The 22,095-nt window shown below is 40.9% G+C and overlaps 1 protein-coding gene across 1 annotated transcript in view; it reads left to right on the forward strand.

Annotated features, from left to right (window-relative positions):
* The window catches only part of GLDN (gliomedin), a 140,460-nt gene that overhangs the window by 80,198 nt on the left and 38,167 nt on the right, over window positions 1-22,095 (forward strand). Inside the window, exon 2 of the mRNA XM_049904987.1 lies at window positions 13,712-13,763. Within this exon, the coding sequence (XP_049760944.1) occupies window positions 13,712-13,763 (52 nt within the window). The remainder of the gene's footprint in view (window positions 1-13,711; window positions 13,764-22,095) is intronic.

Here is a 22,095-nt window from a genome sequence, read left to right on the forward strand (position 1 = left end):
CATTTTTTAATTGGGTTGTCTTTTTGTAGTTGAGCTTTTGCAGTATCATGTAGATTTTAGAGATTGGGGCTGATCAGAAATGTCATAGCTAAAAACTTTTTCCCAGCCTGTATGTAATCTTTTTACTCTTTTGGTGAAGTCTTTGGATAAGCATAGGTGTTTGATTTTGAGGAGCTCCCAGTTATCTAGTTGCAATTCTGTATTGTTAGTAATGTTTTGTATACTGTTTATGCCATGTATTAGGTCTCCTAGCATTGTCCCTATTTTTTCTTACACGATTTTTATCGTTTTAGATTTTACATTCAGGTCTTTATTCCATTTTGAGTTAGTTTTTGTGCATGGAGTGAGTATGGGTCTTGTTTCATTTTTTTTGCACATCCAATTATGCCAGCACCATTTGTTAAAAAGATTGTCTTTTCCCCATTTAACTGTTTTGGGGCCTTTGTAAAATACCAACTGGACATATATGGATGGATTTATGTCTGGATTCTCAATTCTGTTCCATTGGTCTATGTCTCTGTTGTTGTACCAGTGCCAGGCTGTTTTGACTACTGTGGTGGTATAATAGGTTCTAAAATTAGGTAAAGTAAGGCCTCCCACTTTGTTCTTCTTTTTCAGTAATTCATTATTTATCCAGGGCCTCTTTCCCTTCCATATGAACTTGGTGATTTGTTTCTCCATCTCATTAAAGAATGTCGTTGGGATTTGGATCGGAATTGCATTAAATGTATAGATTGCTTTTGGTAGAATAGACATTTTTATAATGTTAAGACTTCCTATCCACGAGCAAGGTATGTTCTTCCACTTATGTAAGTCTCTTTTGGCTTCTTGCAGAAGTGTACTGTAGTTTTCTTTGTGTCTTTTACCTTTCTGGTAAGATTTATTCCTAAGTATTTTATCTTCTTGGGGCTACTGTAAATGGCACTGATTTGGTGATTTCCTCTTTGATGTTCTTTTTGTTGGTGTAGAGGAATCCAACTAATTTTCGTATGTTTATCTTGTGTCCCGATACTCTGCTGAATTCTTCTATTACTTTCAGTAGTTTTCTGGAGGATTCCTTAGGGTTTTCTGTGTATAAGATCATGTCATCTGTAAATAGAGATACTTTGACTTCTTCCTTGCCAATCTGGATGCCCTTTATTTCTTTATCTAGCCTAATTGCTCTGGCTAGGACTTCCAGCTCAATGTTGAATAAGAGTGATGATAAAGGACATCCTTGTCCGGTTCCCGATCTCAGTGGGAATGTTTTCAGGCTCTCTCCACGTAGGGTGATGTTGGCTGTTGGCTTTGCATAAATGCCCTTTATTATGTTGAGGAATTTTCCTTCTATTCCTATGTTGCTGAGAGTTTTTATCATGAATGAGTGTTGAACTTTGTCAAACGCCTTTTCTGCATCAATTGATAAAATCATGTGATTCTTGTCTTTTGTTTTATTTCTGTGGTGGATTACATTAATTGTTTTTCTAATGTTGAACGATCCCTGCATACGTGGTATGAATCCCACCTGGTCATGGTGAATTATTTTTTTGATGTTGTTGAATTCTATTGGGTGGAATTTCCTTGAGGATTTTTGCATCTACATTCATGAGGGATAATGTTGTTGTTAGGTGCCTTCAAGTCAGTTCTGACTCATAGCGACCTTATGCAGAACAGAACAAAACACTGCCCAGTCCTGTGCCATCCTTACAGTCGTTGTTATGCTTGAGCTCATTGTTGCAGACACTATTGTCAATCCACCTCGTTGAGGGTCTTCCTCTTTTCCGCTGACCCTGTACTTTCCAAACATGATGTCCTTCTCCAGGGACTGATCCCTCCTGACAACATGTCCAAAGTATGTAAGACGCAGTCTCGCCATCCTTGCTTCTAAGGAGCATTCATGAGGGATATAGGTTTATAATTTTCTTTTCTTGTGGTGTCTTTACCTGGTTTTGGTATCAGGGATATGATGCTTCATAGAATGAGTTTGGTAGTATTCTGTCCTTTTCTATGCTCTGAAATACCTTTAGTAGTAGTGGTGTTAACTCTTCTCTAAAAGTTTGCTAGAACTCTCCAGTGAAGCCATCTGGACCAGGGCTTTTTTTTTTTTTCTTGGGAGTTTTTTGGTTAGTTTTTCAATCTCTTCTTTTGTTATGGGTCTGTTTAGTTGTTTTACCTCTGTTTGTGTTAGTTTAGGTAGGTAATGCGTTTCTAGGAATTCATCCATTGCTTCTAGGTTTTCAAATTTGTTCACGTATAGTTTTTCATAGTAATCTGATATGATTCTTTTAATTTCACTTGGGTCTGTTGTAATATCACCCATCCCATTCCTTATTCAGTTTATTTGTTTCCTCTCCTGGTTTTTTTATCAGTTTGTCCGGTGGTTTATCAATTTTTTTGATTTTTTCAAAGAACCAGCTTTTGGTCTTGTTAATTCTTTCAATTGTTTTTCTGTTTTCTATTTCATTTAGTTCAGCTCTAATTTTTATTATTTGTTTTCTGCTGGTGCTTGTGGGTTTCTTTTGTTGCTCGCTTTCTATTTGTTCAAGTTGTAGGGATAATTCCTTGATTTGGGCCCTTTCTTCTTTTTGGATGTGTGCATTTATTGATATAAATTGGCCTCCGAGCACCACTTTTGCTGTGTCCCAAAGGTTCTGATAGGAAGTGTTTTCATTCTCACTGGATTCTCTAAATTTCTTTATTCCATCCTTAATATCTTCTATAATCCAGCCGTTTTTGAGCCAGTTATTGTTCAGTTTCCAAGTGTTTGATTTCTTTTCCCTGGTCTTCCTGTTATTGATTTCCACTTTTATGGCCTTATGGTCAGAGAAGATGCTTTGTAATATTTTGGTGTTTTGGATTCTGCTAAGGTTTGCTTTATGACCTAATATGTGGTCTATTCTAGAGAATGTTCCCTGTGCACTAGAAAAGAAAGTATACTTGGTTGCTGTTGGGTGGAGTGTTCTGTATATGTCTATGAGGTCAAGTTGGTTGATTGTGGCATTTAGATCTTCTGTGTCTTTATTGAGCTTCTTTCTGGTTGTCCTGTCCTTCACCGGAAGTGCTGTGTAGAAGTTTCCTACTATCATTGTGGAGCTGTCTATCTCACTTTTCAATGCTGATATAGAGTTTGTTTTATTTTTATCTTGCAGTCCTGTCATTGGGTGCATCAATATTTAATATGGTTATATCTTCTTGGTGTATTGTCCCTTTAATCATTATATAGTGTCCTTCCTTATCATTTATGAGGGATTTCACTTTAAAGTCTATTTTTTCAAAAATTGATATTGCCACTCCTGGTCTCTTTTGATTGTTGTTTGCTTGATATATTTTTTCCATCCTTTGAGTTTTAGTTTGTTTGTGTCTCTAGGTCTAAGGTGTCTGTCTTGTACCCAGTATATAAACGGATCTTGTTTTTTAATCCACTCTGCCACTCTCTGTCCCTTTATTGGTGCATTTAGTCCATTTACATTCAGGGTGATTATGGATAAGTATGAATTTAGTGTTATCATTTTGATGTCCTTTTGTGTGTCAACAGTTTCTTTTTCCCACTTGATTCTGTGTGCTGAGTAGATTATCTTTATATATTGTCCTTTCCTCATATTTGTTTTTGTTGATTTTTTTCCTCCTGAGTCTCTATTTTTCCCTTGTATTTTATTTTGATGAGTAGGATAGTTTGTCTCCTTTGTGGTTACCTCATTATTTACCACTATTTTTCTAAATTTAAAACTAACTTTTATTTCTTTGTATCGCTGTATCTTCCTCTCTGTAGGGAAGGTGTATGATCACATTTCTTAGTCACTCTTTATTATTTTAATGTTGTCTTCTTTTATATAATAACATCACTGTTACCCTGTTTTGGGATTCTTCTTTTTTTTTTTTTTTAATAATCTTGCTTTGCTTTTTTTGGATTTCCCTGTCTGGGTTGACTTCTGGTTGCTCTGCCCAGTGTTCTAGTCTTGGGTCGATACCTGGTATTATTGATTTTCTAACCAAAGAACTCCCTTTAGTATTTCTTGTCCTTTTGGTTTGGTTTTTACGAATTCCCTCAACTTGTCTTCATCTGGAAATGTCTTAATTTCACCTTCATATTTAAGAGACAGTTTTGATGGATATATGATTCTTGGCAGGCAATTTTTTTTCCTTCAGTTTTTTAAATATGTCATCCCATTGCCTTCTTGCCTGCATGGGTTCTGCCGAGTAGTCCGAGCTTATTCTTATTGAATCTCCTTTGTAGGTGACTTTTCATTTATCCCTCGCTGCTCTTATAATTCTCTCTTTATCTTTGGTTTTGGCAAGCTTGCTTATAATATGTCTCGGTGACTTTCTTTTAAGATCTACCTTCTGTGGCATTCGATAAGCATCTTGGATAGATATCTTCTCATCTTTCACAATATCAGGGAAGTTTTCTGCCAACAAATCATCAACAATATTCTCTGTATTTTCTGTTATCCCTCCCTGCTCTTGTACTCCAATCGCTCATAGGTTACTTCTCTTGATAGAGTCCCACATGATTCTTAAGGTTTCTTCATTTTTTAAAATTCTTTTATCTGGTTTTTGTTCAAACATATTAGTGCCAAGTGATTTATCTTCGAGGTCCGAAATTCTAGCTTCTACTTGCTCAATTCTGCTTCTCTGACTTTCTATCAAGTTATCTAATTCTGTAATTTTATTGTTAATCTTCTCAATTTCTGATTGCTGTCTGTCTATGGATTTTTCCAGCTTATTAAACTTTTCATTATGCTCCTGAATAATCTTTCTAATTTCTTTAGTTGCTTTATCTGTGTGTTTCTTGGCTTGTTCTGAGTATTGCCTCATTTCCTTCCTGATGTCTTGAAGGGTTCTGTGTATTAAACTTTTGTATTCTGCATCTGGTAATTCCAGGGATGCACTTGCACCTAGAAGATCCCTGGATTCATTGTTTTGAGCGCTTGTTGAGGTGATCATGGTCTGTTTCTTTATGTGACTTGATATTGACTGTTGTCTCCGAGCCATCTAGTTGTTGTATTAGTTTATGCTTGCTTACTGTGTCATAGCTGCTTGCTTTGTTTTGTTTTGGTATACCCCTGTGGTTTAATTGAGTGAGCAAACTTGATTATTTTCACCTTTGGAGCTCTGGTGTCCTGTCCCCAGCTGGCTAGAGCTGTTATCAGGTATATCAGTCTAGAAGTCCATTCAGTTTTCTTGTATGAGTTCAGTCAGGTTTCCAGGTAGCTGATCACCAAGTGTGTGGTACAGGCTCTGTCCTACAGTCTTAGAGGAGCAGAGGTTGATTGGCCTATATACTGGTATCTGATTGCAGCAGGGAGTCACGCTCTGAACAAGACAGGGGGCTGAGAACTGACCCCCAAGTGTCTCTGAGGAAAATATGTCTCTGTTCCTTACAGCATGCTGGTGGGTAGGTTCTGCAGAGGGACCATGGGTGCCCCAAATTTTGGGTTGTAAGGACTGCGAGGTACCAGTTATCTTTGGACCCCTGTCGCGGGTGGCTGGGTGACCTGAGTGGAGCTACCAGTCCTTAGATCCCTGATGTGGGTAGGTGAGGACCTTGTTTAATAGGTAAAGCAATGTCAAACGTCAAACATCCACTTCTCCACCACACAGCTGAAATGGTAGGAGTTTGCCAACAAGGGCCTATTCTCCCAAAATAGGCCCACACAGGTCCATGCAGAAGGGAAAGGTACTCAAGGTCCATGGACAGTTTATGCCTGGACAGGAGCTGCTTCTGTCTTGAGCTCCTCCAGTTAATGGAGCTAGCAATTTATCTTTGCTCCCCACTTGCAAATTTTTTCTTTCCCCAAAGCGGGGAGGATGACTCTAGGTGCTCACCAGGGTCTATCTCAGGCCCAGGGATTCAGCCACTGAAGCTGGCTTTGGGGTGGGGGGGGGGCACGGTAAAATATACACACGTACTTAGCTTTTACCAAAAGCGCCATTCTCCTCAGGTTCCAGAGGTGTGAGTGGGCTGTGTGGCTGTCTTCTTCTCCCTGAGGAAACTGCGCCCAAATGCTAGTACCAGCCTGCTGCCGCCGCTGCCTCTCCAGAAATGGTGCCTGAGGGCTCCCCGTGATTCAGGTCCTGTAACTCCTCTCCACTTCCTCTTCCTCCCCCTGCCCCGCAGTTCATTGTCTAAGCTTGTCTTTGATGCTCAGGGCTCCCAGCTTGTCAGAAATATACTCGTTTCACTTGTTTTTTTCAGGTCTTTGTTGTAAAGAGGGCTCGACAGAAGCATCTGTCTATTCTGCCATCTTGGCTCCACCTCCAATTATACATTTTTAAAGACAATAAATTTTTCCATAGTGCAGCTGATTGCATTCATTTGTGAAAATGACTAAAAACAGCAAATCGAATTTTTTTCTGTCTGGTTACTTTAAGATAACCATCAGAGCCACAACAGAAAGGACTCAGAACACCTGGCATTAAGCCCAGCTCTTCTACTCAAAAGCTGTATGACCTCAAGTAATTTAGCCACATTTATAAACCTCTATTTTCTTACCTGTAGAAAAGGGAGAATAATACTGCCCAATATACTTTAGCTCCATGATTTGTTGGGTGTGTTCGAGGAGGAGTACAAAGAATGCTTCCAAGATATCTGTAAGTTTCTAGATCTTAAGCTGTGCTGTGGTGTATGCGTGTTTGCTTTATGATTACTCTTTAAATTGTTCATACATATTTTATATATTTGTGGTTATGATATACTTCACAATAAATTTCTGAAGCAGTAAATAAATATCTGTTCACACACTTGAAAAAATCTAAATAAAAGCCAGTTGCCATCAACTCTGACTCATTGTGAGCCTAGGTGTGTCAGAGTAGAACTGCGCTCCACAGGGTTTTTAATGGGTTATTTCTCAGAAGTAGATCACCAAGGCTTTCTTCTGAGGTTCCTATGGCTGAGCTCAAACCACCAACCTTTTTGTTAGCTGCTGAACATGTATACCATTTTCACCAAGGACTTTTAAAAGTAAATGCAGTATGTTTTCCCCTGGAGCTCCAGCAAACAGAATAAGCCTAGATAGAAGACAAAATAATTTTCCCTCAAATAAATAAACTTTCTTTATAAAAATAATTTGATTGAAAGAGTAATCAGTGAAAATTCTGAACAAGACTAAAGGGCATATCATGCTTAATATGGCTTCCTCCAACCTTAGCCCTCCAGTCCCCCTCACTCAAGGCTTTTTAGATCTCTTTCCAGAAATACTTGAGGCATGTATAAGCATGTGCATGTGCACCAATTTCTCACAGGAATGGAGCATGTTATACAAGTTGCTCTCTACTTTGCACTTTTTCATTTATCTTGGAGATCTTTCAGTTGTCAAAGAGCAAACTGAAGGCTGTTAAAATTAAAGCAGAGATTTATTGAAGGAATAAAGCAATCTGGATTGGGCAGTGCTTCATGAGGATTCACCAAAGACTCCAGCAAAAGGAATTTTTTACAAAGTTTAAGTATAGAAAATTCAGGAACTTACAAAGAAAAAAATTTAATTGGTCCACACAAAACCATGCTTTAACAGACACCAGACAATTATGAGATCCCTTCAGCACTGTTTTGTTAATCATAAAGTTTGAGTCAGTTAACTTCTTGCTAATCTATGGATATTTTGGGGGCCAGACTGAGTGAATATCTTTCCTGGGAGCATGCTGTGAGAGGTAGGGAGGGGAGTGGAGCCCACAGGCTTCCTGAGACATTCTGACTAGCTGACTTTTGAGAGTCATCTTAGAATGAGAAGTAAACAACAAAAATGGAGTCTAGACTACATCTTTGACAGAAGCCTCTCCTTATGCCAAGCGCCTAGGTTTTTGGAGCTCCTTCACAATCCCATCTTCTGATAAAGAATTTCTATAGGAATTTGCCAATCACTATTATAAGTGTGACTTTTTCTGCATGGACTTATTTTCCTTGAATTTGTTAGATGGCAGCCTATTTAAAATAGGCTTTTAAGACATATACGATCTCCGTGAAAGGCAGGTGGGCACCATCTGCTCAATCTTTGCCATGCTATGGACCTCTGCTTCTGTGAATTTTTAAAAGGGTGTGTAAGAGCAGGAGCAAATTAATAGGAATACTTGGCAGAGAGGGACATCAGCCAAGGTGAAGTGCCAAACTATTCTCTAAGGAATTGCTGTTTCTTCAAAATACATGATTTTTTGCATAACAAGTAGTGTTGCATTGTGAGTAGAAGCATTTGATAAGTATTTCATAAAACATTTGATTAATCCTGTAATGATTAAGAGAATGAATCCAATTTGTAAAATTTAATGGAGCCAAGACCCAATTTCAATAGGTAGTTGTCTTAGCCATCTAATGCACCTATAACAGAAATACCACAAGTTGATGGCTTCAACAGAATATTATTCTCTTGCAGTCTAGTAGGCTAGAAGTGCAAATTCAGGGAATCAGCTCCAAAGGAAGTCTTTCTCTTTGTCAGCTCTGGAGGAAGGTCCTTGTCATGAATCTTCCCCTGGTCTAGGAGCTTCTCAGCAGAGGTACCCCAGGCCCGAAGGACGTGCTCTTCTTCTGGCATTACTTTCTTGGTGGTATGGGGTCCCCATGTGTCTCCGCTTGCTTCCCTCTTTTATATCTCAAAGAGATTGACTTAAGACACAACCTAATCTTGTACGTTGAGTCCTGCCTCATTAACATAACTGCGGCTAATCCTACCTCATCAGTATCACAGAGGCAGGATTTACAACATACAGGAAAATCATATCAGATGACAAAATGATGGACAATCACATAATTCTGGGAAACATGGCCTAACCAAGTTGACACACATTTATGGGGGACACAATTCAATCCATAGCAGTAAAAAAAAGTAGTCAACTAAAAATCAAGAAAAGAGAGGTTGGACATAGGGGGTAGTTGAAGCCATGTAGCTTTCTTGTGGACTTATTTAAGATCTTGTTCTACTTTTCCTGATGTATTTCTCCAAGTACAAGTGGTATTAGCAACTGCACAAACTCCTCCATGTCGTACTAGAAAAAATCAAGGACAATTCTATGATCCAACACAACTTTAACAAGAGAGTTTAAAGATTTTTGTTGGCCTTCTATGCTGTCAGCTAGTTCATTAGTTATCTGGAGTATATCTGGACTATGAAGGAGCTCCAAAAATCTAGGTGCTGGGCATAAGGAGAGGCCCATGCCAAAAATGTAGGCTGGACTTCATTTTTGTTGTTTTCTGATCATTCTGACCTTACTCTCTAAAGTCAGCTAGCCAGAATACTTGAGAAAGCCTGTAGGCTCCCTTCCCCTTCCTTCCTCTCACAGCATGCTCCCAGGAAGAATATTCACACAGGCTGGACCCAAAAATATCCATATACTATCAAGAAGTGAACTGATTCAAACTTTACGATTAACAAAACAATGCTTAGAGGGTCTCATGATTGTCTGGTGTCTGTTACAGCATAATTTTGTAAATGTCAACCAATCAGAATTTTTCCTTGTAAGTTACTGAATTTTCTATACTTAAACTCTGTGAAAAATTCCTTTTGCTGGAGTTCTTGGTGAATCTTCACCAAGGGAAAGCCATATGTGGGGGCAATGTGAAATTCCTTTCTGGGACTCCTGCCTGATATATGGACAAGCACTATAGCTCTGCTACCTGGTTGTACCTAGATGTGTGGCATAATCTTGCTAAGGACAGTCTGGATAATATGTGGCCACTTTGAAGGTTTGTTTGTTTGCAGGAAATTAAAAAAATAAAGGCTCCTGAATTAAGCAGACACAATGGGATGCCTATTTTAGTTGGTAATTTGAAGCCTATAGGAGATGTGATGAGAATAAAATCACTTCCCTTCAAGATAATGTTTCTAAATTAAACAAAATAAGGAAATGCAATGTCGAATTTCTGTTCCAACTACCCAAGTTGTCCTGGGACCATCTACTCCTTTGCCAGCTGCCATTATTTTGTATCCTCCTCTGCCTTCTTACTCCTCTGATACTATTAAAGATTCCTCTGATAACACTAACACTTTGCCTGAATTTCCATTTTCCCCTGAAGAATCTATTCCCAAAATGTCTTTTAAAATCTGTCCCTCTGCAGATATTGAGGATCCTCCCCAAATTACTTTTACTCCTTAGGCACACTCAGAATTACATAAAATTGCTAAAAACCATTGCCATCAATTTGATTCTGACTCATAGAGACCTTACAGGACAGAGTAGAACTGTCCCCATAGAGTTTCCCAGGAGTGCCTGGTGGATTCAAACTGTCAACCCTTTGGTTAGCAGCCATAACACTTAGCCAGTACACCACAAGGGTTTCCAAAATTGCTAAAGTTTCCCAAAACTGTGGGACAATCATGAAAGTTTGCTGAGGAGTTTAGAATACCTTATTGAGGCTTACCAGCTTGGACTCCCTGATTTATATCAACTAATTCAAAAAAAAAAAATTTTTTTTTTTTAATTCACATGATAACTGGGCCAGAGGAGGACCAATTGTGGTTAGAACAGGCTGAATGGAGAAATCCCAAGGATAGTTTACCTCTAGACCTAAATAGAACAGCCACCCAACTGTTAGATTCTTGGGCTATCGGTAAAAGATTGCTAGAGGCTATTCTAAAGGCTTTTGTCCCAATAATAGAAATGACAAAAATTCACTCTTGCATACAAAACAAAGGTGAAAGTGTTCACAATTACAAGACCATATTATTTCAAAAGTTTGCTAGACATTCTAGAATTGATCCGTCATTCCTGGGGCTATAGGCCTTTTAATGCAGTATTTATATCTGACTTCAAATCTGAACTTTCTGCCCCAATAAAAAGGTATCGACTAGATTGAAAAACAGCTCCCATTGCCTGAGCTGAGCAGTTTAGCTCACTAACTTTCTCAGACCTTGGAGACTAAACAAACCTCCGAGGCAAATAAGTTAATGGCCTTATGATTACAACAATTGCAACCTCCTAACCAGCAAGATAAATCTAAGCACTTTGGAGGTACTAAACCTGGTACTTGGAATTACTGCAAAAAACCCAGGCATTGGAAAAAAGATTACTATAATTTAAAGAACAGTCAAAAGAAACAGCTTGAGCCAGAGATCCTTCAAGCAGATATGGAATATAGGGCCTCTGGGAACACAACAAGGGCGTTTTCTATGCTGGCATTTGATCTGCAAGGAAAAACTACCATGCACATTAAATAAGAACCTTGTGGGTTGGGTAATGGGGCCGCCCTCTCTGCAATTAACCATACATGTTTATAAAAGCCCCTGCCCCAGAGTAAAAACCTGTTCTGATATCCCTTGGCCCTGTTAAAGATTTACATCTCTTTCAGCTTATCCCTGATAACTGAACTGAACCAAACCATTGCCATCGAGTTGATTCCGACTCATAGCGATCCTATAGGTCAGAGTAGAACTGCCTCATAGAGTTTCCAAGGAGTGCCTGGTGGACTTGAACTACCAACCTTTTGGTTAGCAGCTGTAGCACTTAACGGCTACACCACCAGGGTTCCACTCCTGTTAATTTGTTGGGCCAAGACCTTTTGTCTAGATGAGTCTGCCATTTATAATTTTCAGAAAAAGGGCAAATATTATTAAGCTTGCCAGACTCCCCTCCCCCCCCCACACACACAAAAAAAACCTTTAAGGAGGGATCCAAATCAGAACTAATTCAAAGGGAAAAAGTTATTTGCTGTTTGCAAAAATTAGTAATGCACAAAGGCAGTTTAACCCCTTCTAATCCATTTCCCTCCCACCTTTTTTTTTTTTTTTATCAATTCCTAAAACCTTATGGGCTACCACATCTACAATATGGAACAAATTTTATCAACAGAATCAATTCAAATCCAGGTAGACATCTCTAAGCCTTTACTGAGACTCTCAGTACCCCATTAAACAAGAAACTAAAGAGGGATTATTCCCTATTATTTAGTACTTCCTTTCTAATTGTTCTTGTTCCCTGCACTAGTCCTTGTAATACCCCTGTACTGCCTGTTGAGAAACCAAACAACAGAGGCTGAAGGTCTGTTCAGGATTTTCAGGCTATCACCTGAATTGTTATTCCTATATTTCCAGTAATTCCTAACCCTCATTTATTACTTTCTAATGCTTCTCCAGATGCTACATATTTTATAGAAATTGTTCTTTGTAGCGCTTTCTTCAATATTCCTATACACTTGGAGAGGCCATATTTGTTTTTCTTCACCTAAGAAAATCAACAACTTGCCTAAACTATAATGCCAGGGGTTTTCTTGAATCTTCTGCTTACTTTTCTCAAATCTTATGTGCAGAATTGCAACCCTTACAATCTGCAAACGAATCCATGCTGCTGCAATATGCTGATGATTTACTGATCTGTTCTGCCTCGCAACAGGCTTGCTATCTTGTTAAAACATTTAGCTGCTGGAGGGAATAAAGTTCCTAAAGAAAAACTACAACTGGCCCAGCCTTCTGTTAAGTATTTAGGCCATTTGATATCTGCAGATGACATTTCTATTGATCCTAAAACTAAAGAAGCCATTTTTGCTTTTCCTATCCTCAAAACTGAGAAAAAACTGTGAGTTTCTGGGTCTTTGTGGCTACTGTAAAACTTGGATTTGAAATTTCTCCTTGTTGGCTCAACTTCTATAAAAATATTTAAAAGCCTTCAAACAAGATTCTTCCCAAATTACACCAGTGGGTCAGGAAGCTGTAACTAAACTAAAAGAAGTTCCAGCAAACACATCTGCACTACGAAACAAATCTAGGTGATAGGAAAGCTTTCCTATCACGTAGATATTTCCCTGTTTGTACATGAAGCCTCTGGAAATGCTTTAGCCATTTTAATCCAAGAATGTAATTATCAGAAGCTAATAAACTATTACAATCTGAAGCTTGACCCTGTAACTAAACAGTACCCTCCCTGGCTCAGGGCTATTGCTGCCAAAGAAAAGATTACCCTGATTTCTAATAAATAATCATAAACTAAACAAATTAACTTTAGAAAATTTAATAAGAAAAACAACAATTATCTAAAATTGAGGAAATTGAATATTGGAAGAAAGCAGACTATTCCCAGGATCCCAGAACCAAAGCCTCATCAGAAGCTTGTCTTACCTAAATCATTTCATGTCCCTGTGTTGAAAGCTCTCCATGAAGGATTCCATTCTGATGAGATATGTTGACGAAATTTTGAAGAAATACTGGTGGGGACAATTTGTTGAGGGCACTGAATATGTTGTCTCGCATTTCTCTATTTGTTCCCACTATAACCCATGCAAAGTTTTTCTTGGAAAATACCTATTACCTTCAGAGCCTATGCTTGAATGGCAATTAGATTTTATCCAGCTCCCACCTTCAAAATGTTATAAATATGTATTAGATTGATGATGTAGGTAGAAGAGCTGCTGATAGCAAATATCTTTAGCTCTTTGAAGGGTTTCTTTTCAGTTTTAGTTTACTATTTTTCTCAGAAGGAGCCCTGGCAGTGCAGTGGTTAAGTGCTCGGCTGCTAACCCGAAAGGTAGGCAGTTCAAACCCAGCAGCCACTCTGCAAGAACAAGATGTGGTAGTCTGCTTCTGTCTGTAAAGATGACAGCCTTGGGAGCCCTGTGGGGCAGTTCTACTCTGTCCTGTAGGGTCACTATTAGTCAGAATCGACTCGAGGGCAACGAGTTTATTTTTCTCAGACATCTGCCCTCCGTATTCTCCTGAAGTACTCTGTGAGTTTTTATCATTGCTCTCTGCTTGTGAATAAAAGGCAAGTTCCAGGCCCACTTACTGTGCTTCTATTAACCCCCCTCTCTCCCCTGCAGGTCCGAGTGATGGTAGACCTGTGCAACAGCACCAAGGGCATCTGCCTGACAGGTAGGCCAGCTGCTGACAGGAGTCTACGGACATAGGGAACACATGTGCTAGCCAAAGGGCCAGAGACAGAATGAACACCTAGGTGCATTTTAAGTTATAAAAATACATGTTAGCTTACTTTCACCAGATGTTTGTAATATGCTGAAAATCCATTGTAATGTAATTATGAAAAATATTTTCAGTATTGCTGTAGAAATAGAGCCATGGAAAATAACTTGGACTGTGGTAATTAGAAACGTGTGGTACGTTGAACCAGGGCCATTGGTGTTTTCCTTATTCCCATTAGTTTAAAAGAAAAGAACAAGACCTCACTAAGTGGTAGAATTCTTTTAACCAGAGAAGGAATAAATTTTCTACATCATACCTACAGCTCAAAAGGTAAGCTCTGAAGGCAAACTGCTAATTAGTCAAGAAAACAAGCTGTAGGAAGAATCTTCTGTGTGGTGCCTACCAAGTCCTGGTGGGACAAGAGGTTGGTCATACCTCCCCTTCTTTAGGCCAATACTTCATTAAAATGAATCAAGCACAAATAGAAAGGAGGGAAGGAATGAATTACACAAACACATCAAACACTGGGACCAGGAATGGCTGGTAGATGAGGGTAGGGTGGGGAGTGGTTGTGATGTGATCATCTGTACCTGAAGGAGTCCCTGGTTGGTGCAAAGGGTTAAGCACTCAGCTACTAACCAAAAAGTTAGTGGTTTGAATCCACCCTGAGGGCCCTCAGAAGAAAGCCCATAGTGATCTACTTCCAAAGGATGACAGCTATTGAAAACCTTATGTAGCACAATTCTACTCTGAAATACTATAAGGTCACTATGAGTTGGAATCAACTGGATGGCAACAGGTCTAGTATTTTTCGAGTCTGATAGGGACCTCTATAGTGCTTAAGGGGAAGTGCCTGCCTCCTGCCTTCTGGAGGTAGGGGCAAGAGAAAACACAGACCTCAACACGGTAACCCCACTGGTCACTCCCCAGGCCAGAGAAGGTTGTCGCCAGGTCCTGGGCATCTACAGAGCCTGGCTCCAAGACACTGAACATCCTGCCCCTCCAAATGGGGTGTGGCTTTCTAAGAAAACGGGGAAATTATTTCCGCATTAAAACAGTCTATTATGGAATGGAAGCACAATTCCGATGGACTTTAAAAGATAACCACAAGACTTTGAAGCCTTGGAAAGCTTTTGTTGGGCCATGTCAGTCTATGGCCCCAGGCTCTGGGGAGGACTGGTCCATGCTTCACAGGGTTACTTACTCTGATTGAATTTGAGAAACTCCACAGTGTCTGTATCTAGTTGTAAGGAACCCCACCTCTTTCTGCAATATTCCTTTTTTTTTTTTTTACTACCTCTCACAACCTGCCAGCATTAGGAATGCTTTACCTGTGCTGAATGAGTAAACCTGGGAGTTCTGTCAGTGAGTAAATGGAGGGTGGAGCTGGTAACAAAGGCACTTCCCTCAGGAATCCCAGAGCTCACATCTGACTTTCACTTTGGCCTCAGAGAGAAAAGCTGTAATCCTGTGGCTACTTGGAAAATGCTAATTAAATTACTCAAACAACAGTTCTGCCCTCACAGAAAATTAAATGTCTTCAGAGCAGCTTGGTTCTTTATTCTGAAACCTTTGTGGCTTAAGCACCGTTCTTCCATCTTTGTAAGTCCCTTTTCAGAGTTCCCGCAGAGTGTGACGGTAATGAGTGCTAGAGAAATGTTCAGATGGATGGAATTACAGGCACAAAAGCCTTGTTGAGAGGTAAAGGAAAAGCCTCTTCCTTTTTGATTTTTGTAGTGATAGAATGAGAGCTGGGCTTTTCAGTGAATGTGCCAAAGTGATGGAATTACTGAGACCACTCGGGAGATTGTGGGGAGAGGGGATCGAATCTGGCTGGATCTAAGCTGAGGTAGTTATTCTTTGGTACCTCCGAATGCTTTTTGAAAGCCAGCACTTTCTCCTTTCATGCCAACTTGAAAAAATTGGGCCTTCTTTTACCCAGAAACCTTTTCAATTAAAACTTAGGTGCGAAAAGTACAAGTTGGAAAGTGAGATGGTGCCTTAGGGTGGGCCAAACTGCCTGCATTGGTAAGGGAATGGACAATATGACCCAGGACTGAGCTGAGCCACTCAGGGGGGCTGATGGGGGAGGAGGACAGAGCCTTGGCCCTGAGCTGCAGGAGGAGCAGATAGATGGAAGAGCCCCAAAAAGATGCCAAACAGAAGGGGTCACCAGGGCAGACCCCTGGGCTTAGGGCAGCAAGATCTACGTTTACACTGGATTCATCTTTGAAAAAGCAGCACTTGTAACTTGAGGCTAGTCCAGCTGTAAGCCTGAAACCCCATTCCTGCTCCTTTTCCTGTACTCAGCAGGGTTTGCTGTGGGGATAAGCACAGATACTGGGAAGTTTTGTGTAACTTTATGATCTGTCAGGTGTTTGCACGTGCAGAGTTTGTCAGACAACCTATGCTTTTCTGGGTGCATCTTACCCTTGAGCCCAGCTTTCTTTGGGGTCCTAACAGGATGTCTTTTGGAAGAGCAGGTATCTTGAAGAAGGCAGGTTGTCAGGTTAACTTCACTTACAGTGGCCTCTGCATATGAATGTGCTGGAAAATCACTAAGCCGTCACATTGCTGAATTGCTTGTTGGGCAGAAGCACTTCAAATACACAGTGCCCATTCCCCTTGCAGCCAAGTGACTCTAACCCAGAGATGGTAGCTGCCACCACTGCCTTAATATACCCAGGGAGACATCAATAATGGATCACACTCATAACGGGGGAGGAACAATTAGGAAAAGGAGGGTGAGAATTGTCATGCAACTTGAAGAATGTAATCAATGTCACTGAATTGTACATGTAGAAATTTTTGAACTGGTGAATGTTCTGCTGTATATATTCTCAACAACAACAATAAAAATAATAGTGGATCACAGTGGCTACCAAGTGTGGCCTCATGTCATTCTTTTCTGGTGTTTCAGAAAGCTACTGCTAATTCATGGGAATCAGCACTTGAAATAAAACCTATTTGCCATCCCTACTCTGATTTGTTAAGCTTGCCATGGCCATATTCCAAAGTCGAAATGCACCAAATAAATAGAATTGGGCCAAAGCTGCAGTTTAGTGGGAGCAGGGCTTTGGTGCCCTGGGATTGGCCAACAGCTGGTGGCAGAGGTGGCTGCAGGGTGTAGACCATGGTGCTTAGGGTGAGTACTTTGTCCTCAACACTGCAGCCTGTGAAACCCTGGTAAATGAATGGACCAGCATGTCTCAGAAACAGGTAGTATAGCTGATTATACTTCTACTCAACCGGCTTTGCTTCTTGGGCTTCGTGGGTCAAACTAGCCAGTTATTTTGGTGTTGGTGGATTCACCCTCCAGGTATGAGAGCTTGGTCCCTCCAGGGCCATTCCTTAAGGAGAGCTGAGCACATTTGACTCTTGTGGACCCTGAGGTTGTGACCAGCACAAATCCAGATCCAAGGGAGTTCTTGCTTGAGACATAGGAGTGGGAGAGTCAAGATAATAGATTCAGGTTTTGGAGCTGCACCTTTTACTGTTGTTGTTACGTGCCATTGAGTGGTTTTTGACTCATAGCAACCCCATGTGATGGAATAGAACTGCCCCATAGGGTTTTCTTGGCTGTAATCTTTACAAAAGCAGATCGCCAGGTCTTTTTCCCATGGAGCTGTCGGGTGGATTCAAATCCCCAACCTTTTGGTTAGCAGCGGAGTACTTAACTGGTTGCATCACCAGGGCTCCTTCACCTCTCACCGGTTCTTTCTAAAACAGAGCCAGGCCACATTTTCTGAAAGTTTTCTATTTGGAATATTTGTTTGGCTTCTTTTTTCACCTCCGTCAGCAAGACTGTGAGAAATATGTGGCCATTTCCTGTGTGGTCATTGCTATCAAGTTGGGTAAGGCAACATCCGTTTTGACACAATCCCAGGTTAAAAAGGGGAGGCTGCTGATGGGAAATTAGTGATGCGCAGAGGGGGCCTTCCCTGTGGTTTGGAATGGCTGTGGCAGGAGGAGCCAGAGGCCTTCAGAGTTACCCACAGGCTAGTGCTAGGGCTTGTGGATAGGGCTGAGTCTTAAATGTCTTTATTATTGATTTCTCCATAATTGCCGTGCCTGTGTTTCCTTCCTCAATTAAGATTCTTCTGTTTGCAGTAGAATTTTTGCAGTTGCATAAATCCACTATAGCTTATTTGAGAAAAAAGTGTGGGGTGAGTTATGAGTTATTATTATAAGGCTATTAGTTGCCGTTGAATAGATTCCAACTGATGGCGATCCCATGTGTGTCAGAGTAGAACTGTGCCCCACAGGGTTTTCAGTGGCTAATTTTTTTGGAAGTAGATCACCAGGCCTCTCTTTTGAGACACCTCTGGTTAGACTCGAAGTTCCAACCTTTTGGTTGGATTGAGTGCATTAACCTTTTGCACCTCCCAGGGGACTCCATTATAAGGATAGAAGGGTGTATTTGTCAAGATAGATTAGGCCATGTTGTGGTAATAATTAAATCCTAAAATCTCAGTGGCTTAACAGAGTAAAGGTTTATTACTCACTTCACAAAGTCCAGTCAGATGTGGGCAACTCTCCAAGGCCTTTTGTGTCCTCTGTTGACTCGGAGACCCTGCCATCTTGTGGCTCCACCATCTCAACACAGGCACCAAGACCATCTCAAAGGGAAAGAGAGAGGACCAAAGGATGCCACTGGTTGTTTTTAAAGGAGCCCTGGTAGCGCTGTGGCTAAGCACTCAGCTGCTAACCAAAAGTTTGAACCCACCAGCAATTCAGTGGGAAAGAGATGTGATAGTCTATTCCCATAAAGATTACAGCCTTGGAAACCCTATGGGCAGTTCTTCTCTGTCCTGTAGGTTCACTATAAGTCAGAATCAGCTCAGCATCGATGGGTGTGTATGTGGGTGCTTTTAAAAGCCAGGCCTAGAAGTATCTTACTTTCCCCCTGGTAGATCCCACCGGGTAGAACCCAGGCATTCACATTGCCCCAGCCTAACTGCAAGAAAGCTGGGGCTGGGAAAAATCAAATCCCACTTCCCACACCAAACTGTAAGGATCAATCAAATCAATTCAATTTGTTCCTCCTCTGTCCTAGCCCCAGCTACACAGGCAACACTTCTTCTCTGACCCTAACTCCCCAGAGCAAGGTCAGACCTCTCAAGTAAAGGGCACAGTCCTTCAGACTGCCAAGTCTGCCCAATACCTCAGATGCAGCCACAAGCTTGGGAGTCCCCATAACATTCTCACCTCTGATCTGCTGGCTGTGAGTTTGGGGGTTCACTCTATCCCCTCGGGATGCCAGTCATAAGCTCATGGGTTCTTTGCCCCTTCACTTCTGACCTCCTGGCTCCCAATACTCCCTCAGGTTCAATACTTTGCTAGAACGACTCATAACTCACAGAAAATTCCTGGCTTACAATTGCAGTTTTATTACAGCAAAAAGGACACAAACGACGAATGTATGGGGTGAGGTCTAGGAGGGTTCCTAACTTGGAGCTTCTATGGCCCCAAAAAAGGATGCACTATCCCCTATGTCAAGGAACCCTAGTGGTACAACGATTAAGTGCTTGGCTGCTAACTAAAAGGTTGGCAGTTAGAATCCATCTAGCAGCTCTGTAGAAGAAAGACCTGGCAATCTGCTTCTGTAATGATTACAGCCAAGAAAATCCTATGGGGCAGTTCTACTGTGTCACATAGGGTCACTATGTGCTGGAATCAGCTCAACGGCACCTAACAACAACATCCCCTATGTCACCAACGAGGAAGCCATTATTAAGGCCTTGTTATGTAGGCATAATTGACTGACTCATATCCCTCACTGAACTTGGCTGATATTCTGTGGTGATCTTTGTGGCAGATGTGGTCTGGAGGCCTCATCAGAGCCACTTCAATAACTGGGGAAGTTCCAAGGTTTAAGAGGTTATCTTCCAGGAACCAAGGATAAAGACAAAATGCTTTGGGCAAAGCTAAATTCTTTACCACACAGCAGGGTCCACGAAGAGGAAAATGAAACTGAGTTTGGTGAACACAAGGCCTGCCCTCACCACAAGAGTATCTCACAGAACTCAAGGTCAGGGCTTGCAGCGGGCCTCGGAGGGATGAAATCAGGAACTGGAAAGGTGTCAGGAACCAGCAGCCTACTTTCCATCTTCCTGACTCTGTGGGGATATTTGTCTCTTGTCTCTGCTTCTCTTACTTTGTTCTCTTCTCTCTGCAGGTTGGCTTCATGGCCATAGCCAGCCACAGGCCTTTAGTTTACATGATGGGGGTCACTGTGGCCAGTTTTAGATTTCAAGGAGAATAAATATCCAGTTGGCTCAGCATCTATCCAATTCTAATCAACTTTGGTTAGGAGTGTGGGGTGGGTATAGCAGAACCAGCTACATAATTTGCAGGGCCCAGGGCCAAATGAAATACACGTGCCTTGTTCAAAAAAGGAAAAACTTGTTTTTCTTCCAAGGTCTGTAGAAGAAAGACCTAGCAATCTGCTTCTGTAATGATTACAGTCTCTCAACCCGCCACGGTGTTTGTGTTTTTTATTTGGTATTTAATGTTGTGCTCCCTCAGACACAGAATACTCAAGGGTTGTATGGACCCTAACAGGGACCAGGGGCCCCACCCTGTGACTCACCATAGTGAAGACCCTTGACCATGGCTAATGTGACCTAAATATACAGCTCCAGCCAGGCTCTCACCAATAGTCCAGCTGCATGGAACTCTTGAAACCTATTGTCGTTGTTGTTGTGTGCTGTTGAGTCAATTCCAACTCACAGTGACCCCATGCGACAGAGTAGAACTACCCCATAGGGTTTTCTCCCATAGAGCCAATGGGTGAGTTTGAAACACCAATTTTTCATATAGCAGCAGAGCACTTAAACATTTTGTGCCACCAGGGCTCCTTTGTAACCTACTGTTGTTGTTGTTGTCAGGTGCTGTCAAGTCAGTTCCAACTCATAACAGCCCTGTGCACAACAAAATGAAACCCTGCCCAGTCTTGCGCCATCCTCACAATCATTGCTATGCTCGAGCCCATCATTGTAGCCACTGTGTCAATCCATCTCATTGAGGGTCTTCCTCTCTTTCAAAGACCCTCTACTAAGCATGATGTCCTTCTCCAAGGATCTCTGGTACATGTCAAAAGTACATGAGACAAAGTTTCACCATCCTCACTTCTAAGGAGCATTCTCTCTGTACTTTTTCTAAGACAGATCTGTTTGTTCTTCAGGCAGTCAATATTTTTTGCCAGGATCATAATTCAAAGTCATCAATTCTTCTTTGATCTTCCTTATTCATTGTTCAGCTTTTGCATGCATATAAGGCAATTGAAAATACCATGGCTGGGGTCAGGCGCACTTTAGTTCTCAAAGTGATATCTTTGCTTTTTAACACTTTAAAGAGGTCTTTTGCAGCAGATTTGCCCAGTGCAATACGTTGTTTGATTTATTGACTTCTGCTTCCATGGGCGTTGGTTGTGGATCCAAATAAAATGAAACCCTTGACAACTTCAAAGTATTTTCTCCATTTATCCTGATGATGCTTATTGGCCCAATTGTGAAGATTTTTGTTTTCTTTATGATGAGGTGTAATCCATACTGAAGACTGTGGTCCTTGATCTTCATCAGTAAGTGCTTCAAGTCCTCTTCACTTTCTGTTAGCAAGGTTGTGTCATCTGCATATTGCTGGTTGTTAATGAGTCTTCCTCCAATCTTGATGCCGTGTTCTTCTTCATATAGTCCAGCTTCTCAGATTATTTGCTGAGCATACAGATTGAATAGCTATGGTGAAAGGATACAATGCTGACACACACCTTTCCTGATTTTAAACCACTCAGTATCCCTTTGTTCTGTTTGAACAACTGCCTCTTGGTCTATGTACAGGTTCTACATGAGCACAATTAAGTGTTCTGGAATTCCCATTCTTCTCAATGTTATCAATAATTTGTTGTGACCCACACAGTCAGATGCCTTTGTATAGTCAATAAAATGCAGGTAAACATCTTTCTGGTATAGTCTGACATCTGACATCAGCAATGATATTCCTCATTCTACATCCTGTTCTGAATCTGGCTTGTTTTTCTTCCTTCTACCAATCTGCTCATCTGAATTTGACTCCATCTGTAGTTTTTTTTTTTTTTTTGTAGTTGGGAATGATCATTAATTGATCTCTTCTGACCTCTGTCAACTGTCCACATCACCCCTTACCAGTGCATGTTCTCCACCTAGTGGTAAAGTCATGTAGCCACAGGTTATACTGACTAGAAACTGTGATGCCGTTTTCAACAAATCATTTTTGCCCAAAGGAGTACTGGATGTATTGAAAGCAT

This window comes from Elephas maximus, chromosome 12 (genome assembly GCF_024166365.1).
Source record: "Elephas maximus indicus isolate mEleMax1 chromosome 12, mEleMax1 primary haplotype, whole genome shotgun sequence".
Taxonomy (NCBI): domain Eukaryota; kingdom Metazoa; phylum Chordata; class Mammalia; order Proboscidea; family Elephantidae; genus Elephas; species Elephas maximus.